Source organism: Oncorhynchus gorbuscha, linkage group LG15, assembly GCF_021184085.1.
Source record: "Oncorhynchus gorbuscha isolate QuinsamMale2020 ecotype Even-year linkage group LG15, OgorEven_v1.0, whole genome shotgun sequence".
NCBI classification, from domain to species: Eukaryota; Metazoa; Chordata; class Actinopteri; order Salmoniformes; family Salmonidae; genus Oncorhynchus; species Oncorhynchus gorbuscha.
In genome coordinates, this window is record NC_060187.1 from 45,561,575 (window position 1) to 45,584,366 (window position 22,792).

Consider the following 22,792-nt stretch of genomic DNA (forward strand, 5'->3'; position numbering starts at 1 on the left):
CGGATGCGAGCTTCAACTGGAAGCCAGTGGAGAGAGCGGAGGAGCGGGGTGACGTGAGAGAACTTGGGAAGGTTGAACACTAGACGGGCTGCGGCGTTCTGGATGAGTTGTAGGGGTTTAATGGCACAGGCAGGGAGCCCAGCCAACAGCGAGTTGCAGTAATCCAGACGGGAGATGACAAGTGCCTGGATTAGGACCTGCGCCGCTTCCTGTGTGAGGCAGGGTCGTACTCTGCGGATGTTGTAGAGCATGAACCTACAGGAACGGGCCACCGCCTTGATGTTAGTTGAGAACGACAGTTTGTTGTCCAGGATCACGCCAAGGTTCTTAGCGCTCTGGGAGGAGGACACAATGGAGTTGTCAACCGTGATGGCGAGATCATGGAACGGGCAGTCCTTCCCCGGGAGGAAGAGCAGCTCCGTCTTGCCGAAGTTCAGCTTGAGGTGGTGATCCGTCATCCACACTGATATGTCTGCCAGACATGCAGAGATGCGATTCGCCACCTGGTCATCAGAAGGGGGAAAGGAGAAGATTAATTGTGTGTCGTCTGCATAGCAATGATAGGAGAGACCATGTGAGGTTATGACAGAGCCAAGTGACTTGGTGTATAGCGAGAATAGGAGAGGGCCTAGAACAGAGCCCTGGGGGACACCAGTGGTGAGAGCGCGTGGTGAGGAGACAGATTCTCGCCACGCCACCTGGTAGGAGCGACCTGTCAGGTAGGACGCAATCCAAGCGTGGGCCGCGCCGGAGATGCCCAACTCGGAGAGGGTGGAGAGGAGGATCTGATGGTTCACAGTATCGAAGGCAGCCGATAGGTCTAGAAGGATGAGAGCAGAGGAGAGAGAGTTAGCTTTAGCGGTGCGGAGCGCCTCCGTGATACAGAGAAGAGCAGTCTCAGTTGAATGACTAGTCTTGAAACCTGACTGATTTGGATCAAGAAGGTCATTCTGAGAGAGATAGCGGGAGAGCTGACCAAGGACGGCACGTTCAAGAGTTTTGGAGAGAAAAGAAAGAAGGGATACTGGTCTGTAGTTGTTGACATCGGAGGGATCGAGTGTAGGTTTTTTCAGAAGGGGTGCAACTCTCGCTCTCTTGAAGACGGAAGGGACGTAGCCAGCGGTCAGGGATAAGTTGATGAGCGAGGTGAGGTAAGGGAGAAGGTCTCCGGAAATGGTCTGGAGAAGAGAGGAGGGGATAGGGTCGAGCGGGCAGGTTGTTGGGCGGCCGGCCGTCACAAGACGCGAGATTTCATCTGGAGAGAGAGGGGAGAAAGAGGTCAGAGCACAGGGTAGGGCAGTGTGAGCACAACCAGCGGTGTTGTTTGACTTAGCAAACGAGGATCGGATGTCGTCGATCTTCTTTTCAAAATGGTTGACGAAGTCATCTGCAGAGAGGGGAGGAGGGGGGAGGGGGAGGAGGATTCAGGAGGGAGGAGAATGTGGCAAAGAGCTTCCTAGGGTTAGAGGCAGATGCTTGGAATTTAGAGTGGTAGAAAGTGGCTTTAGCAGCAGAGACAGAGGAGGAAAATGTAGAGAGGAGGGAGTGAAAGGATGCCAGGTCCGCAGGGAGGCGAGTTTTCCTCCATTTCCGCTCGGCCTTCCGGAGCCCTGTTCTGTGAGCTCGCATTGAGTCGTCAAGCCACGGAGCGGGAGGGGAGGACCGAGCCGGCCTGGAAGATAGGGGACATAGAGAGTCAAAGGATGCAGAAAGGGAGGAGAGGAGGGTTGAGGAGGCAGAATCAGGAGATAGGTTGGAGAAGGTTTGAGCAGAGGGAAGAGATGATAGGATGGAAGAGGAGAGAGTAGCGTATGGTATACTGGTATCGAAGCGGATTAGTAAATCCCGAGAAAATACTATTGCTACAAAGGCCTCTATTTCTTCAACGGCTCAACTGAATTTGAACACACATTGATATTTTTTTTTTTACACTTTTCAATGTTGAGATATACCAAAATACAGATATGAAACAGTGGGACTCTACTGATGAACGTATATCATATAGATAGAGCACCAGAACACATAACCATCTGTATGTGTGAGGTCATATAGACTGTTCAAGTGAAGCAATATACATGTGGTGCTCCAGTTGTCCTAGGCAACCCACAGCTCAGCTGCTGCTGTGTCTTCTGCTGCTACTGCTTTCCCTAGTTCGAACTAATAAAGACACACGCTGGGCCAGGGCATTATCTCTAGATTCCCAAGTCGATTTAAAAGCAACAGACAACACGAGACAGCCCAGTCACATAGTAACAGATTACTCGCGGTTTCAGCTCGTACTTAGTGCTACCCTCTGCCCTCTCATGTAAATCGTGCCATGGCTTTGAAATGCTTTCTTTTCCTGCATGTTTTCCTCCACAACTGTTTGATTTATCAGTGTTAGCAATAAGCATGTAGATGGATGCTGCATCGTATGGTTCACCGTGGAGTTGTTATTGTAGTGCTTGAGGTGGATGTCAGCTTTTGAGTGTTACGTTTGATGAGCAAATGACATTGTACTTACTTATGATTCATAAGCAGATCATGAGTAGAACTTGAGGTACAATGCTGAATCATTGCCCCATAGAAACCATATAAATCGTAGCCGTCGACGTTGACCGATTGACCTTCTTCCTAGGGGGGCCACGTCAGTGGTGTTTCGCACGGAGGAGAAGAAGACACAGAAGCCCTATGCTGCAAAGGTCCTCAAGAAGACTGTGAGTCCATCGGCCATTTTATAGTTACACTGACAGGATCGTAATGGGGGCTCTCATTCTCGTTCTTCCCATTTCAGATCGACAAAAAAATAGTGCGGACTGAAATTGGTGTCCTGCTGCGACTTTCCCACCCGAATATTGTAAGCGGTCACTTTATTTGATCCAATACGCCGCTTATAAACGTTAAAATGTTATCTTTTCTCAGGCCATGATGGACATGAACAATAGTGGTGACTTGTAGGATACTAGCAACTCCAATGTTTTTGATATGTTGTATTGTTAAAAAATAAAATAATAATGTTTAAGAATGTGAATTAAAGGAACATTAATGGGGATCTTAGTAACATGAATGTTTTTTTATTATGTCTTTTGTCAACATTTTTGACGAGTTCTCAATCTTGTCTTCCCTTCTACCTGTGGCTTTTGGACCTCAGATCCGCCTGAAGGAAATCTTTGAGACAGAGACAGACATCGCCCTCATCTTGGAGCTGGTGACTGGAGGGGAACTCTTTGACAGGTGCTTAAGCCCAAAATATACCACCCTTACGATCCCAGTCTCAACCCTATATCCCTGCTGAAATTGGTTTCACTTCGGCGAGGCCAGAGGTGGAGTCAGTGGCCTCACCCAGTCCCCCTGTTCCATTTGCCTGCTTTGTCATTAGCAGCAATTTATGACACAGGCGTTATTGAGATGTAGAGCATAAAAGGAATATAAAATTATGTTTGTAATGGCCCTCACCAGCACTGTTGCCAGGAAACCGATTAGAACACTGTGGTTTGAGCAAATACCCCACCCATCTGTAAAACTCATCATGAATAATCAATCATCTCTATTTTTTAATTGTTTTTGTATAATAGCCAAATTAAATTGTCTGTTAAACTCGTTATCCTCCTATCATCTTATAGGCTTATGAATGTTTGACAGTAACAAGTACCTATTATCGGGTCTGTGACAATACCAGTATCGCAATATTTCTTCCATGGCAAAAATGAAAACACAAAGCACACTATTTGGTCCTTTAAAAACCTAGTGTTTGTAAAACACTGTGTGCTGTAGCTTGGAAAATAAATACATGTGACTCTGGATGACAACATAATGATGTTTGTTCCCAACATTTGGGCTGTTTTCCTAAATACATTCAACGCGCTTCGTGTTTTGTTTCCTTGCCACGATACTAACGAGTATCGCGGTACTGGTATCGTCCCGGCCCTATTATTTTCCCTCACTACAGAGTTGAGGGCCCGCTCTCTTCCAAAGTGGGGTATTTGAACTCTGTGTAACGTTTGAACAGTGTTTGACCGTTAGGCTCTTTCTGCCCTTTTAGGATTGTGGAGAGAGGCTACTACAGTGAGAGAGATGCTGCCCATGTCATCAAGCAGATTCTGGAGGCAGTGGCGGTAAGATATGTGATTGAATGGACACTGATGGGCTATTGAGTAGAAATGTGCCTTATTTCACCAAATGCTTTGGAATTTGATAAGAATTCTGAGATGCACAGCACCCCCCTCTATGCAGAGTAGAGACGCTGTTGCTGCAATATGTTGTGTCTTTCACTATGGTAGCAATCATCTTAACACTTATTTTTCTTAAAACTGCATTGTTGGTTAATAAGGGCTTGTAAAAGTAAGCATTTCACTGTGAGGTTGTTGTATTCGGCGCACGTGACAAATGCAATTTGATTTGATCTGCAGTAGCTTCAATAGAAAACAGGTCAACATGGAGCTGAGAGACTTTTCAGTGTTGTCATTTTGATGAGGCTTGTTCAGTTGAGACAGGTCTCTTATCCGTACTTTGCATAGGGAAATGCATGTACTTTTAGGCTTAATATTCCATTTGTTTCAGGTTTGGTCTTATCTGTGTCCAGTCACTGCACACACTTCTAAAGTCTAATCGCATGCATTTTAGCATAAAGTTCAATATACTTCCTATTTCATATTTCCAGTGAGCTAGTATGTGCAGTCAGTCACTGCGCTCTGTTGCAGGCAGAATGATATCTCCCAAAAATAGAGCATGATTATTTTGTCAGTGGAAAAATGCCACTAAACATTGTTTTGGGGTTTAAGACTTGGCAATGGCACCAATGAATGTTAACCAGAAGATTAGTGTGAGAGCCTTTATTTAGAAATACAAAATGTATTGTAATCCCAGAATACAAGCAGCTAAAGGCTTGGCTGGACACACACACACACACACACACACACACACACACACACACACACACACACACACACACACACACACACACACACACACACACACACACACACACACACACACACACACACACACACACACACACACACACACGTGGTAGATGTGGGTCAGATGTGGCATTGGTCTCAGCTAGAGGAATGACGGATGTGTGTGTGTGAACGTACTTGTGTTTGAGTGACTGTGTGTGTGTGTGTGTGTGTGTGTGTGTGTGTGTGTGTGTGTGTGTGTGTGTGTGTGTGTGTGTGTGTGTGTGTGTGTGTGTGTGTGTGTGTGTGTGTGTGTGTGTGTGTGTGTGTGTGTGTGTGTGTGTGTGTGTGTGTGTGTATCCGTGCGAATGTGTTTTTGGTGAGCTGAAAGTGTGAAATAATCCTCTCAGAGAGCCATAGCAATTCTTTTTAACAGCCTCTTAATCTTCTGACCAAGAGAGGCAGCAGGCAGCAGGAATGTGGGCTGCCTGTTATGTAACAGTGCTAGCGAGTGCGTGCCTGTGTGATCAAGCCGCTGCTGTGATGCCCATATGGCCACTGCTATTGTTTTCTAAATAAGGATGTGACAAGTGGAGAATTCAAAAAATTGTAAACAGCAATTGATCTATCGGTTTACCCCGTTTAGAATTGTATGCATTTTTCTTATCGTTCCATATGAATTCGCAATGCAAAATATGGTCCTACTGCATCCTATTGCATATGACCACTAGGGGGCAATGACGTTCTTTCTACTCGACAACAGAGCTCGCCTTGTAGATACACACAGCGAGGCGTGGCTTAATGTGGCCACGCCCCGGAGTAGGGTACTCCCGTTACTCCCATGTAATTAGCCTAACTTTGGTGTCATCCCAAAATAACTAGTGACGCTTTTTTGTCGTTTCAAGAAACGTTTTCAGCAGCTTCACGTGTCGTTATTAACACACTTGGCAGTCACAACAACAAACGATTTGCATGATATTTATTCTGCCACTCCAATTTGTTACCCGACCTGCTAACACTGACAGTAAAGCTGCCACATTATACTTAAGTCACTGTTTGTTAACCCTTAGCGTTTTCGCCGGTTAGCTGACTGGCTAGCGAGAGAAGTTCATCTCGATCTAATTCGCTAGTGTTAGATATGTCGCGTAACTACTTCCCGTCTTCGCCTGCCCTTTGAACGGTCTAGATACTTGGAAAAGTTTAATCCTGTTTGCTTGCCTATACAGTGACCTAACAAAATGTGAAAAGGTCAAGGGGTCTGAATAACTTTCCAAAGCCACTGTATGTGCTTTCAACTTGCTGTAGACCAGCTGGGGAGATAGCCCTACCAAATGGCCCAAAGTAGCCTATGGCGATATTTCCACCTACTTTGTGGAATTTCCAGGTTTACACAGACAATACACATAGCTAGTTAGATACAAACAAGTGTTAGCTAGCGACTTACCGGTGTTGAAGTGCTTCGAACACATAGATGTATCAAGTAACCGGAGCCCACAGCTTTCCATCATTATCGTGGCGTATAGTCTGAAATCATGAGGGTCGTTTAGCCTGGTCCTTTGGCAGTTGATGAAACTTAATTTGGTGGTCTTTTTCTCCTGCTATTGTTCAAACAAACAAAACGGTATGCAACAGGTGAATAATGATAAGTGAGAAAGTTACAGATGCACAAATATCATACCCCCAAGACATGCTAACCTCTCATCATTACAATAACATGGAAGGGGGGGGGGGTTATGCTATTTATGCCTCTGTAACTTTCTGACTCATCATTATTCCCAGTCGATACTGGAGAATGTCGATACAAGCCATGATATTAAGACAAAGTGTTTATTTCCAGCAAGTGTATTTGATGGGTTTCGTGTCTGTAGCTAGCGTGTCGAGCTCAGACCAAAGATAATGTTTTGGGACTTCTGATAGTGTGGCCTGAAGCGGAACTTTACGACAACATTATATTTAACCCTGTTTAAAGTGGTAGAACTGACAAAGTAAAATAATCATACAGGCCGTATTCCATTCTACAGGTAAACATGCATAGCTCATGTCTGTTATTTCCATATAGGCTATGTAACTATTTTTTTTTTAAACAGCCATTTATTCACTTCGTGAAATTATTTCATTGAGCTTTTATTTTTATTACTCTTTTCATTCACTTAGCTAATGACTTTTTCTGTTGTTGCATTGTCGAAAGGTGACCCTGCAAGTATGCATTTCATTGCACTGTGCACTCCATGTATATCATGTGTATGTGACGAATAATCTAACTTGAACTTAGAAGGGAAGGGCAGCAGCCATGAAGAGACGGGGGAAAGATGGCCAGCTTTGTGGTTCGACTGAAGGTGAACAAAACAGTGAAAAATACATAGGCCCTTAAGATTACATAACCTTTGAGGATATCTCAACATCTCAAATGACCTGGTAGAAGTGACCAAATGAAATAGAGGTCGGATAACTTATTCCATTGTACAGGTACATTTTTTGTGTGCTCATGTCTCTTTATATTCATATATTCTAGGGGCTATGTAGCTTCTTCTTATCTATCTTGTTTGGAGTTGTGTTGCACTGTTACGTAGACACTTCACATTTTTTCCTTACAGATTACTTGCCCTGGTCGTGTCAGTATACGGTAACTGAAAAACCTGAAACCAACTATAAATTGTAGAAATTCATATACAAATATTAAAAGCATTTAATGACAAAACTGAGAGGTGTGCAACATGAAAATATTGTCCAATTTACATTGTGTAATTTATTGACGGTCCCTAACTAGCCCCAGAGATGGGCTATCCAAAGTCAAAGTCAGGTCGCACACCAGCCAGCTGAAGCTAATTGGTGAAAAAGTTTGGCTAACTCCTCCCACCTGCGAACACACACACCCGCATCAAATCACAACCCCGAAACCAGCTCGCGTTTAATTTCAGCCATGGCCGCTAGCCTTTGTTAATGAACCAAATCTGAAACGAGGCCAAATCAAGACGTGTAGTCACCCTTTAAAACTAACTAATGACACGTTGCACCCCTACCTTGCTAGCTTTCAGATGAGCAAAGGAGGACAGATGAGAACAGCAGTCCAGTGGAACACTTACAACAGCAGTAGCCAGGGGCAAATGGTAGGGAAAAGGATGATTTAGGTGACCCAGACACAGGCCCAAAACAAGTTCAGCTACCCCAGTATCCCCTTGACCGTTTTGGATTGAAAAACGAGCGGCACACTAGACACGACACAGAAACAGCAAAAGAAGAGGAAATGATGGAGAGTGAAACCAGACAAGACACATAGACAGCAATAAAAGAATATGATATGATGGAGAGACACCAGAAGAACAGAACAGGCCATAACAGAAGAGGATAAACATAGGAGACAGTAACAAACAAGACACTGAGACAGCAACAGAAGAATATGATATGAAGAGACACCAGAAGAACAGAACAGGCCATAACAGAAGGATAGACATAGGAGACAGTAACAAACAAGACACTGAGACAGCAACAGAAGAGGGCACATTGAAAGAGAACATTATTTGCACAAAATATAAGAACTGAAATACAGAGAGTGAAAAAGTCAAACATGGTTTACAAATCATTTGCAGGTGAGGTGAAAAAGCCTGTGAAATTACTATTAAAAACAGTTGTTTACTTTTATCCCCCATGCTGGCTTTGGACTAAGCCCCCAATGTCTGCAAATGTATGGTTTTGAGAGAGAGTATTTTGCAAGTCTCAGATCTCAGAACTGCTTTGCGATGTCTTCCGCTTTCATGACTCAAAAAGTACATCAAAAATATTTGATTGACAACCCAGCATTTTGATTGACAACCCAGCATTGTGTGATTGGATTGCAGATAGAACATTGTAGTACCAAGTTCAAAGGCTTCTACACATTTTTTTTCTCATCGTGAATAGATTTTTCTTCACACATCTGACTTATCTCACACGTGAAGTACCTCCTAAATCAAATCAAATCAAATGTTATTTGTCACATACACATGGTTAGCAGATGTTAATGCGAGTGTAGCGAAATGCTTGTGCTTCTAGTTCCGACAATGCAGTAATAACCAACAAGTAACCTAGCTAACAATTCCAAAAACTACTACCTTATAGACACACAAGTGTAAGGGGATAAAGAATATGTACATAAAGATATATGAATGAGTGATGGTACAGAGCGGCATAGGCAAGATACAGTAGATGGTATTGAGTACAGTATATACATATGAGATGAGTATGTAAACAAAGTGGCATAGTTAAAGTGGCTAGTGATACATGTATTACATAAAGATGCAGTAGATGATATAGAGTACAGTATATACGTATACATATTAGATGAATAATGTAGGGTATGTAAACATTATATTAGGTAGTATTGTTTAAAGTGGCTAGTGATATATTTGACATCATTTCCCATCAATTCCCATTATTAAAGTGGCTGGAGTTGAGTCAGTGTGTTGGCAGCAGCCACTCAATGTTAGTGGTGGCTGTTTAACAGTCTGATGGCCTTGAGATAGAAGCTGTTTTTCAGTCTCTCGGTCCCAGCTTTGATGCACCTGTACTGACCTCGCCTTCTGGATGATAGCGGGGTGAACAGGCAGTGGCTCGGGTGGTTGTTGTCCTTGATGATCTTTATGCTCTTCCTGTGACATCGGGTGGTGTAGGTGTCCTGGAGGGCAGGGAGTTTGCCCCCGGTGATGCGTTGTGCAGACCTCACTACCCTCTGGAGAGCCTTACGGTTGTGGGCGGAGCAGTTGCCGTACCAGGCGGTGATACAGCCCGACAGGATGCTCTAGATTGTGCATCTGTAGAAGTTTGTGAGTGTTTTTGGTGACAAGCCAAATTTCTTCAGCCTCCTGAGGTTGAAGAACAACTCTCTGTGAATAACACTGTTTTTGGGTAAGGGATTTTTTCTTAACATTAACAATCCCAATTCCGTTGAAGTTTTAACGTTCGCACCTCTATTTCTAAAGCATGCTTAACACTGGTGGCTGTGTGGTGGGATACATCTTATCCATGTGTGCTCGCTCCGGGCTTTGAATCTGGGGGGAGTGGGCGTCGGTGCATCAGGTGTTTATGAGTGTGTGTGTGTGCATGACAGAGATAAGGGCTACTTTTAACTTTCAGGATGTTGACATTTATGATTGCTGAGTGTGTATGCTACCGCATGTATACATCATACCTGCCACGAAACAATCTTACGGTGTAGCTGCACAGAATCAATACAGTTTATTGCTTCTTATTGTGTAATTACATGATTTCTTTATTTGGCATATAGCCTCCGTGCATAGGGCATTCTGTGGGGTCATGGAGCACCGTTAATAGGTTTTGAGTCGTAAACACCTATGCAGGGGCATTTTTAATGATCGCAAGCAGAGATAGAGGCCCAGCACTTTTTAATTACCGGCTATAAATCAATTTTCATTTCATACGTTTTTCAGTAATAGGCCAATGAAATAGGCCAATTTAATCAATACTCTATGAAACCATGCAGGTATAAGTGACATAAGTGAGAACTAAGTTGGGGTCTCAACTTACTGTTGAGAGTTAGAATAGTAGAATACAAGTAGAAGGTGCAAGTTCGAATTTTGTTTGTGCATCAGCTATTTTTCTCTTATGTCAGTCATTGATAGTCATTCAATTAGCCATGTCAGCTAACAATTTTTAGATTGGAAAATAGACGAGCCAGCTATCTAAACTTGTAGTAATACCGCCAGTCACTCAGTGCGTGTGCCCAGGGGCCCTGACCTCCAGGGGGCCCCCCATTGATTCTGTCACTCTCACTCAGAAATCATGGCATAAGTCATGTAAAAATGGGTAGAATTGCACGAAATTGGCTTTAGAACGTCCGTTTTTCTCTCCTACGTCAAGACGGGGGGCATCTAAAAGGTTTTGCCCGTGCGGTGGGGGAGTAGAACCAGCCCTGACTAACCACAGCATTTTCCCCTCACACCTTTCAAAATGAGCCAACAAATTTCTCTACATAATTTATCCTCAAGTCTGTGTGAAACTAATCACCATAGAGAACCCCCCATCTTTCTGTGCATTCTGTATCTAAGCAGCCTGCTCCCACTCTGTTTTTTTTTGTCATCTCATTAAAAAACGACATCTTTCAAAAGCCCCGGTACACAAATTTAATAAACCATCGACACCGCCATGACTCATTCGTACACTTTGGGCCCTCCCCAGCCATCCCAGCCCGGCTAGTGCACAGCAGCACAGATTGTAATTTACAACCTTTCTCCCAGGCAGACAGAGAGCCAGAACATCTCAGGGGAGCTGGGTTCAAAAGGTTCTGCGTGGAGGCCCATCAATAGCCAGCCTGACAGGGGAGTGAAGAGTTTTCCATTAGAACTAATAGTAGTCAGGCTGGGCACTTACTGCCCATTCTAGCTACAGTAGCTGATGGCAAACTTGGGGCTTAACCACAGGCTTTCTCGGAGACTTCGCTGGTTAATTTGCCGGAATGAGTCTGGGCGTTCACAGCCGGGAAGGGAAGTGTGCAATAATGACGAGAGCATGGCGCCGCGTGGGTGTTGTTAGCCGCCCCGGGACTCACGGTGGAAACAGGGCTATATTTTGACTAGGTCATTATATGTCTCCTCCCAGGGCCTCTGTGTGTGGCTGATGAGGCCCAGTGGCATAGGTTAGTAGAGAGGTCCAGACCTTATTACAATCATGTTGAGACCAGCGGTGGAAAAAGTACCCAATTGTCATACTTGAGTAAGAATAAAGATACCTTAATAGAAAATGAAAGTCACCCAGTAAAATACTACTTGAGTAAAAGTCTGAAAGTATTTGGTTTTAAAAGTACATGTAATTGCTCAATTATAGTTAAGTATCAAAAGTAAAAGTATAAACCATTTCAAATTCCTTATATGAAGCAAACCAGACGACACAATTGTATTGTTTTTTTTAAATTCACAGATAGCCAGGGGCGCGCTCCAACAATCAGACATAATTTACAAACGAAGCGTGTGTGTTTAGTGAGTCCGCCAGATCAGAGGCAGTAGGGATGACCAGGGATACTCTCTTTATAAGTGAGTGAATGGAATATTTTCCTGTCCTGCTAAGCATTCAACATTTTACAAGTACTTTTGGGTGTCAGGGAAAATGTGTGGAGTAAAAAGGACATTTTCTTAAGGAATGTAGTAAAGTAGAAGTAAAAGTTGTCAATAATATAAATAGTAAAGTACAGATACCTCAAAAATGACATAAGGAGTACTTTGCTGTCCATCTTCTCTTTACACACAAGTGTGACAGAGGTCTGCCTCTGTTATGGGGGTTCAACATAAGGAACTAAAGTCTAATTCAATCATCAACAAATGAAGAGACCTGTCAGGGTCAAGCACTGCAGAGAGCTACATCTAAATAACGGACAACCTTAGTCCTACCTGAAGTGCAAGTCCAACGAAATGTGTAATCCAATGGAAAATAATTCAAGTCAATAAATGAATGAATAATAATCAGGGTTGGGGAGTAACGGATTACATGTAAGGGATTAACAAAGTAAAATGGTAACTGTAATCCGTTATGTTACCAGCAAAAATATTGTAATCGGATTACAGATACTTTTGAAAAACTAGATTACTTCAAATTCAGAAAAGAAGTTTGCTAAATAGTTTTTTTTTACGCTACAGTCCAAGCTGTGTCTTCCAATGGTACGACTGCTGTCGGCATCCAAAGATTATCCAACTTGAATAAATGCTTGGAGGTAAGGATGACAGCAGTTGTCACGTTCTGACCATAGTTCTGTTATTTTTATTCTTTGTGTCATGCAGGTAAAAGAGGACCCAAAAGCGACTTAACAGAAACAGAGTTTAATAATGTTCAAAACGGAATAACTGACATCCTCTAGATTTGTAGAGGGGAAAACAACTGGAGAAGCGGCCACAGACTGCAGGTCGCTTCGGGTAGGCGCAGGCCGTAGTCGACTGAGACACCTGCTCACACGCAGCGTCTGATGAAGGCACAAAACACGACAGGACAGGGTGATACACAATCACGGCAAAAAACACGACAGGACAGGGCGAAACGCAATCACAGCATGGTGAATACAATACAAGGAACCGACGGAACAGGAACGGATCACAAAGGAATAAATAGGGAGTCTAATCAGGGGAAAGGATCGGGAACAGGTGTGGGAAGACTAAATGATGATTAGGGAATAGGAACAGCTGGGAGCAGGAACGGAACGACAGAGAGAAGAGAGAGCGAGAGAGTGAGAGAGGGAGGGGGAGAGAGAAGGATAGAACCAAACAAGACCAGCAGAGGGAAACGAATAGCATGGGGAGCACAGGGACAAGACATGACAATAAATGACAAACATGACAGTACCCCCACTCACCGAGCGCCTCCTGGCGCACTCGAGGAGGAATCCTGGCGGCAACGGAGGAAATCATCGATGAGCGAACGGTCCAGCACGTCCCGAGACGGAACCCAACTCCTCTCCTCAGGACCGTAACCCTCCCAATCCACTAGGTATTGGTGACCCCGTCCCCGAGAACGCATGTCCATAATTTTATGTACCTTGTAAATAGGTGCGCTCTCGACAAGGACGGGAGGGGGAGGGAAGACGAACGGGGGTGCGAAGAAAGGGCTTAACACAGGAGACATGGAAGACAGGATGGACGCGACGAAGATGTCGCGGAAGAAGCAGTCGCACAGCGACAGGATTGACGACCTGGGAGACACGGAACGGACCAATGAACCGCTGGAGTCAACTTACGAGAAGCTGTCGTAAGAGGAAGGTTGCGAGTGGAAAGCCACACTCTCTGGCCGCAACAATACCTTGGACTCTTAATCCTGCGTTTATTGGCGGCTCTCACCGTCTGTGCCCTGTAACGGCAAAGTGCAGACCTCACCCTCCTCCAGGTGCGCTCACAACGTTGGACAAACGCTTGAGCGGAGGGAACGCTGGACTCGGCAAGCTGGGATGAGAACAGAGGAGGCTGGTAACCCAGACTACTCTGAAACGGAGATAACCCGGTAGCAGACGAAGGAAGCGACTTGTGAGCGTATTCTGCCCAGGGGAGCTGTTCTGCCCAAGACGCAGGGTTTCTGAAAGAAAGGCTGCGTAGTATGCGACCAATCGTCTGATTGGCCCTCTCTGCTTGACCGTTAGACTGGGGATGAAACCCGGAAGAGAGACTGACGGACGCACCAATCAAACGACAGAACTCCCTCCAAAACTGTGACGTGAATTGCGGACCTCTGTCTGAAACGGCGTCTAACGGGAGGCCATGAATTCTGAATACATTCTCAATAATGATTTGTGCCGTCTCCTTAGCGGAAGGAAGTTTAGCGAGGGGAATGAAATGTGCCGCCTTAGAGAACCTATCGACAACCGTCAGAATCACAGTCTTCCCCGCAGACAAAGGCAGACCGGTAATGAAGTCTAAGGCAATGTGAGACCATGGTCGAGAAGGAATGGGGAGCGGTCTGAGACGACCGGCAGGAGGAGAGTTACCCGACTTAGTCTGCGCGCAGTCCGAACAGGCAGCCACGAAACGGCGCGTGTCACGCTCCTGAGTCGGCCACCAAAAGCGCTGGCGAATAGACGCAAGAGTGCCTCGAACACCGGGATGACCCGCTAACTTGGCAGAGTGAGCCCACTGAAGAACAGCCAGACGAGTGGAAACAGGAACGAAAAGGAGGTTACTAGGACAAGCGCGCGGCGACGCAGTGTGCGTGAGTGCTTGCTTAACCTGTCTTTCAATTCCCCAGACTGTTAACCCGACAACACGCCCATAAGGAAGAATCCCCTCGGGATCAGTAGAAGCCACAGAAGAACTAAACAGACGGGATAAGGCATCAGGCTTGGTGTTCTTGCTACCCGGACGGTAAGAAATCACAAACTCAAACGAGCGAAAAACAACGCCCAACGAGCTTGACGGGCATTAAGTCGTTTGGCAGAACGGATGTACTCAAGGTTCTTATGGTCTGTCCAAACGACAAAAGGAACGGTCGCCCCCTCCAACCACTGTCGCCATTCGCCTAGGGCTAAGCGGATGGCGAGCAGTTCACGGTTACCCACATCATAGTTGCGCTCAGATGGCGACAGGCGATGAGAAAAATAAGCGCAAGGATGAACCTTATCGTCAGACTGGAAGCGCTGGGATAGAATGGCTCCCACGCCTACCTCTGAAGCGTCAACCTCGACAATGAATTGTCTAGTGACGTCAGGAGTAACGAGGATAGGAGCGGACGTAAAACGTTCTTTTAGAAGATCAAAAGCTCCCTGGGCGGAACCGGACCACTTAAAACACGTCTTGACAGAAGTAAGAGCTGTGAGAGGGGCAGCAACTTGACCGAAATTACGAATGAAACGCCGATAGAAATTAGCGAAACCTAAAAGCGCTGCAACTCGACACGTGACCTTGGAACGGGCCAATCACTGACAGCTTGGACCTTAGCGGAATCCATCTGAATGCCTTCAGCGGAAATAACGGAACCGAGAAAAGTAACGGAGGAGACATGAAAAGAGCACTTCTCAGCCTTTACGTAGAGACAATTCTCTAAAAGGCGCTGTAGAACACGTCGAACGTGCTGAACATGAATCTCGAGTGACGGAGAAAAAATCAGGATATCGTCAAGATAGACAAAAACAAAAATGTTCAGCATGTCTCTCAGAACATCATTAACTAATGCCTGAAAAACAGCTGGCGCATTGGCGAGACCGAACGGCAGAACCCGGTACTCAAAATGCCCTAACGGAGTATTAAACGCCGTTTTCCACTCGTCCCCCTCTCTGATGCGCACGAGATGGTAAGCGTTACGAAGGTCCAACTTAGTAAAGCACCTGGCTCCCTGCAGAATCTCGAAGGCTGATGACATAAGGGGAAGCGGATAACGATTCTTAACCGTTATGTCATTCAGCCCTCGATAACCAGACGACACAATCCACGCAGGGGCGCAGAGTACCGTCCTTCTTCTTAACAAAAAGAACCCCGCCCCGGCCGGAGAGGAAGAAGGCACTATGGTACCGGCGTCAAGAGACACAGACAAATAATCCTCGAGAGCCTTACGTTCGGGAGCCGACAGAGAGTATAGTCTACCTCGAGGAGGAGTGGTCCCCGGAAGGAGATCAATACTACAATCATACGACCGGTGAGGAGGAAGGGAGTTGGCTCGGGACCGACTGAAGACCGTGCGCAGATCATGATATTCCTCCGGCACTCCTGTCAAATCGCCAGGTTCCTCCTGAGAAGTAGGGACAGAAGAAATGGGAGGGATGGCAGACATTAAACACTTCACATGACAAGAAACGTTCCAGGATAGGATAGAATTACTAGACCAATTAATAGAAGGATTATGACATACAAGCCAGGGGTGACCCAAAACAACAGGTGTAAACGGTGAACGGAAAATCAAAAAGACATAGTCTCACTGTGGTTACCAGATACTGTGAGAGTTAAAGGTAGTGTCTCAAATTTGATACTGGGAAGATGACTACCATCTAAGGCAAACATGGGCGTAGGCCTGTCTAACGGTCTGAAAGGAATGTTATGTTTCCGAGCCCATGCTTCGTCCATGAAACAACCCTCAGCCCCAGAGTCAATCAAAGCACTGCATGTAGCACCCGAACCGGTCCAGCGTAGATGGACCGACATAGTAGTACAAGATCTAGATGAAGGGACCTGAGTAGTAGCGCTCACCAGTAGCCCTCCGCTTACTGATGGGCTCTGGCCTCTTACTGGACATGAAATAACAAAATGTCCAGCAACTCCGCAATAGAGGCACAGGCGGTTGGTGATCCTCTGTTCCCTCTCCTTATTCGAGATGCGAATCCCTCCCAGCTGCATGGGCTCAGTCTCAAAGCCAGAGGAGGGAGATGGTTGCGATGCGGAGCAGGGAAACACCGTTGATGCGAGCTCTCTTCCACGAGCCCGGTGACGAAGATCTACCCGTCGTTCTATGCGGATGGCGAGAGCAATCAAAGAGTCCACATCTGAAGGAACCTCCCGGGAGAGAATCTCATCCTTAACCGCTGCGTGGAGTCCCTCCAGAAAACGAGCGAGCAGCGCCGGCTCGTTCCACTCACTAGAGGCAGCAAGAGTGCGAAACTCAATGGAATAATCCGTTATGGACCGTTCACCTTGGCATAAGGAAGCCAGGGCCCTAGAAGCCTCCTCACCAAAAACTGAACGGTCAAAAACCCGAATCATCTCCTCTTTAAAGTTCTGGAATCTGTTAGAGCAATCAGCCCTTGCCTCCCAGATAGCTGTGCCCCATTCTCGAGCCCGGCCAGTAAGGAGTGAAATGACGTAAGCAACCCGAGCTCTCTCTCTAGAGTATGTGTGGGGTTGGAGAGAGAACACAATCTCACACTGCGTGAGAAAGGAGCGGCACTCAGTGGGCTGCCCGGAGTAGCAAGGTGGGTTATTAACCCTGGGTTCTGGAGGCTCGGCAGGCCAGGGAGTAACAGGTGGCACGAGACGTAGACTCTGGAACTGTCCAGAGAGGTCGGAAACCTGAGCGGCCAGGTTCTCCACGGCATGGCGAGCAGCAGACAATTCCTGCTCGTGTCTGCCGAGCATGGCTCCTTGGAACTCGACGGCAGTGTAACGAGCGTCTGAATCGCTGGTCCATTCCTTGGTCGGTTCCTTCTGTCATGCAGGTAAAAGAGGACCCAAAAACTTAACAGAAACAGAGTTTAATAATGTTCAAAACGGAATAACTGACATCCTCTAGATTTGTAGAGGGAAAACAACTGGAGAAGCGGCCACAGACTGCAGGTCGCTTAGGCGCAGGCCGTAGTCGACTGAGACACCTGCTCACACGCAGCGTCTGATGAAGGCACAAAACACGACAGGACAGGGTGATACACAATCACGGCAAAAAATCACGACAGGACAGGGCGAAACGCAATCACAGCATGGTGAATACAATACAAGGAACCGACGGAACAGGAACGGATCACAAAGGAATAAATAGGGAGTCTAATCAGGGGAAAGGATCGGGAACAGGTGTGGGAAGACTAAATGATGATTAGGGGAATAGGAACAGCTGGGAGCAGGAACGGAACGACAGAGAGAAGAGAGAGCGAGAGAGTGAGAGAGGGAGGGGGAGAGAGAAGGATAGAACCAAACAAGACCAGCAGAGGGAAACGAATAGCATGGGGAGCACAGGGACAAGACATGACAATAAATGACAAACATGACACTTTGTTTTAGTATGGTCAGGGCGTGAGTTGGGGTGGGCAGTCGAAGAGGAGGAAGTACGTTACAGCAGGGGTGTAGTCTACAGTGATACGGATGACACTTATTATTGATATCTACATCGCGCATTGATGTGAATAACACTGCTGCTCTCTCATTTAGCTATTTGCGCCTTACGGATTGTGGTTGTTGTAGATGGTGGTTCACAAATCTAAATGTGTATTTCAACCCAACAATGGTTGAATTCAAGAAGTTTAAGCTGCCTATCAATCACTGTTCTTTAAACCATTGGACAACCAGTGAAAAATGTGCCCTTTGCAACTGCTGCTAATAAGTCTAATGCCTTTTAAGGGGGAAAGTAATCAAAAATGAACTGAATGTAATCAGATTATGTTACTGAGTTTAGGTAATCCAAAAATTACATTACTGATTATAATTTTGGACAGATAACTAGTAACAGATTACATTTAGAAAGTAACCTACTCAACCCTGTTAATAATCCAACAAAAATATTAAAGGTCCAATGGAAACAAATCAAATGTTATTGGTCACATACACATAATATGGTTAGCAGATGTTATTGGTCACATACACATGGTTAGCAGATGTTATTGGTCACATACACATGGTTAGCAGATGTTATTGGTCACATACACATAATATGGTTAGCAGATGTTATTGGTCACATACACATGGTTAGCAGATGTTATTGGTCACATACACATGGTTAGCAGATGTTATTGGTCACATACACATGGTTAGCAGATGTTATTGGTCACATACACATGGTTAGCAGATGTTATTGGTCACATACACATGGTTAGCAGATGTTATTGGTCACATACACATGGTTAGCAGATGTTATTGGTCACATACACATGGTTAGCAGATGTTATTGGTCACATACACATGGTTAGCAGATGTTATTGGTCACATACACATGGTTAGCAGATGTTAATGCGAGTGTAGCGATATGCTTGTGCTTCTAGTTCCGACCATGCAGTAATATCTAACAAGTTATCTAACAATTTCGCAACAACTACATTATACACGTGTAAAGGAATGAATAAGAATATGTACATACAAATATATGGATGAGCGATGGCCGAACGGCAAGATGCAGTAGATGGTATAGAGTACAGTATATACATATGAGGTGAGTAATGTAGGGTATGTAAACATTATATAAAGTGGCATTGTTTAAAGTGGCTAGTGATACATTTATTACATCCAATTTTTAATTATTAAAGTGGCTAGCACTCAATGTTAGTGATGGCTGTTTAACAGTCTGATGGCCTTGAGATAGAAGCTGTTTCAGTCTCTCAGTTCCTGCTTTGGTGCACCTGTACTGACCTCGCCTTCTGGATGATAGCGGGGTGAACAGGCAGTGGCTTGGGTGGTTGTTGTCCTTGATGATCTTTATGGCCTTCCTGTAACATCGGGTGGTGTAGGTGTCCTGGAGGGCAGATAATTTGCCTCCGGTGATGCGTTGTGCAGACCTCACTACCCTCTGGAGAGCCTCACGGTTGTGGGCGGAGCAGTTGCTGTACCAGGCGGTGATACAGCCCGACAGGATGCTGTTTGTGAGTGTTTTTGGTGACAAGCCAAATTTCTTCAGCCTCCTGAGATTGAAGAGGCACTGCTTCTTCACCACGCTGTCTGTGTGGGTGGACCATTTCAGTTTGTCCGTGGTGTGTACGCCGAGGAACTTAAAAACTTTCCACCTTCACTACTGTCCTGTCGTTGTGGATAGGGGTCTGCTCCCTCTGCTGTTTCCTGAAGTCCACGATAATCTCCTTTGTTTTGTTGACATTGAGTGTGAGGTTATTTTCCTGACACCACACTCCGAGGGCCCTCACCTCCTCCCTGTAGGCTCGTCGTTGTTGGTAATCAAGCCTACCGCTGTAGTGTCATCTGCAAACTTGATGATTGAGTTGGAGGTGTGCATGGCCACGCAGTCATGGGTGAACAGGGACTGCAGGAGAGGGCTGAGAATGCACCCTTGTGGGGCCCCAGTGTTGAGGATCAGCTGGGTGGAGATGTTGTTTCATATCCTCACCACTTGGGGGCGGCCTGTCAGGAATCCAGGACCCAGTTGCACAAAGCGGGGTCGAGACCCAGGATCTCGAGCTTAATGACGAGTTTGGAGGGTACTATGGTGTTAAATGCTGAGCTGTAGTCGATGAACAGCATTCTTACATAGGTATTCCTCTTGGCCAGATGGGTTAGGGCAGTGTGATTGCGTCGTCTGTGGACCTATCGGGGAGGTAAGCAAATTGGAGTGGGTCTAAGATGTCAGGTAGGGTGGAGTTGATATGGTCCTTGACTTGTCTCTCAAAGCACTTCATGATGACGGAAATGAGTGCTACAGCTCGATAGTCATTTAGCTCAGTTATCTTAGCTTTCTTGGGAACAGGAACAATGGTCACCCTCTTGAAGCATATGGGAACAGCAGACTGGGATAAGGATTGATTGAATATGTCCGTAAACACACCAGCCAGCTGGTCTGCGCATGCTCTGAGGACGCGGCTAGGGATGCCATCTGGGTCGGCAGCCTTGCGAGGGTTAACACGTTTAAATATTTTACTCACGCTGGCTGAAGTGAAGGAGAGCCCACAGGTTTTGGTAGCAGGCCGTGTCGGTGGCACTGTATTGTCCTCAAAGCGAGCAAAGAAGTTGTTTAGTTTGTCTGGGAGCAAGACATCATGGTCCGTGACGGGGCTGGTTTTCCTTTTGTAGTCCGTGATTCACTGTAGACCCTGCCACATACCTCTCGTGTCTGAGCTGTTGAATTGGCTCTATGAACATTTCCACCAAAGCAGTGTGGAGTATGAGATAAAACAATGCTAGGCTCTCTCCAAACAATGAGGGAGTTTGATTAAGATTACCGGGCTATGGCGTGAACGGGCAAAAGTGGTGAGGGAGGAGCACCCTTCTCAAATCAAACAGTAATCTGCGCCGCTTGGTCACATTGTTTACATAATGTAATACAACCCATCGCAATTTTTTGGAACATGAGAAATACTGCCCCAAACACCTTAGTGATGTGTAAAATTAAACATCCTTGGACAAAATTAATTACAGATTTCTTGTTGTCTTAGATTCATTCTGGGGATTTTGAGGAAGTGAAATAGGCCTTTTTCTACCAGATAAGTAGTTTATTGCCTTTTTTTAACCTTTATTTAACCAGGCAAGTCAGTTAAGAACAAATTCTTATTTTCAATGACGGCCTGGGAACAGCGGGTTAACTGCCTGTTCAGGGGCAGAGCGACAGATTTGTACCTTGTCAGCTCGGGGATTCGATCTTACAACCTTTCAGTTACTAGTCCAACGCTCTAACCACTACCTCTTGAACACATTATTTTCATAGTTCCACCATTTAAGGGCAATGTTTCCTTTTATTTTCACTTGATGCTTTCATGGTAACCTTACAACACTGCAACCGATCCGGTAGTCAGAGTCGGAACTCTCTTGACTCTTGAGGAATAGGATGGTGAGAGCAGTCAGAGAGCCTCTGAGCTACTGCAGCAACGGGCCCCGTCTGTTAATTCAATATTAGATCAGGGGCTGCACATTTAGAGTTTCAATTAATCCTGCCAAGTGAAGCCCTGATTGGGCTGTGTCCCTCAGGTCTCACAGTGATAAGAATGGTATCCATGAGTTCACCTGACTCTGGGGAAGTACTGTATATACACTGTAAAGGGCATCACTGCCAACATCCCAAATTATTTTTCGGCTGCTCTGCTGCCTCTGACATTCTGCTCTCTGACATTTTCTCTGTTCTTCAAGTGTCAACGCCTGTACAGATCTGTCATCTAGTCCACACAGTTGTGATCATTGACGTTAACATGAACTGATTTGTTCTCGTGGTAAAAGTGTGCTTCAGATGGACAAAATGTACTTGACTACCACTGACTGCGTATCTAAAGGTGACAGAACTCAACATCCAGCTACACAACTGTGGCAGCTTCTGGGTTGGGGTGCCCTTGATTACTAGGGCTATGACAATACATAGGCAGGTATTGTATCATTTATTTACTGACCTTTATTTTACCAGGTAAGATAACTGAGAACAAATTCTATTTTACAGCAACGACCTGGGGAAGAGTTACAGGGGCGAGGAATGAGCAAATTGGAAGCAGGGCATGATTAGGTGGAAGGTGATGGTAAGAAGTCCAGATTGGGAATTTATCCAGGACATCGGGGTTTACACCCCTACTCTTACGCTAAGTGTCATGGGATCTTTAGTGACCACAGAGAGTCAGGATACCAGTTGTAACATCCCATCCCGAAAGAGAAAAAAACCTATGTGGGGCAATATCCCCTTCACTGCCCTGGGATCTCCTTAGACCAGAGGAGAGAATGACTACTGGACCTCCAACACCACTTCCAGCAGCATCTGGTCTCCCATCCAGGGACTGACCAGGATCAACCCTGTGTAGCTTCAGAGACAAGCCAGCAGCTGGATGCAGAGTAGTATGCTGCTGGGTAGGGCTATAGCAATAACATTTATAAGGCAAGGCTGTCCAATCTTAATTTGTAAAGGACCGGTGTGGGGACAGGCTTTGGCTCCAACCCTAAACACTATTGAATTGTGACTCATTCAGAGATAAATCATGTTGTATCCTTGAGTATTTATTGATCCAGTAGCATATTTCTGTCAGATGATTACTATTGATTTACAATCAGTCCAGGCTTGGCTCGGTCAAACAGTAATCAATGTCCCTGAGCTCTGCTGGCCTGTACCATGGGGGAGGGTCAGAGATGGTGACC

General features: G+C 45.6%; 1 protein-coding gene across 1 annotated transcript in view; it reads left to right on the top strand.

Moving 5' to 3' along the window:
• Positions 1–22,792, top strand: part of LOC123996827 (calcium/calmodulin-dependent protein kinase type IV-like) — a 38,633-nt gene that overhangs the window by 3,322 nt on the left and 12,519 nt on the right. Inside the window, exons 2-5 of the mRNA XM_046300575.1 lie at positions 2,618–2,696; positions 2,774–2,836; positions 3,131–3,213; positions 4,022–4,094. Of these exons, the coding sequence (XP_046156531.1) occupies positions 2,618–2,696; positions 2,774–2,836; positions 3,131–3,213; positions 4,022–4,094 (298 nt within the window). The remainder of the gene's footprint in view (positions 1–2,617; positions 2,697–2,773; positions 2,837–3,130; positions 3,214–4,021; positions 4,095–22,792) is intronic.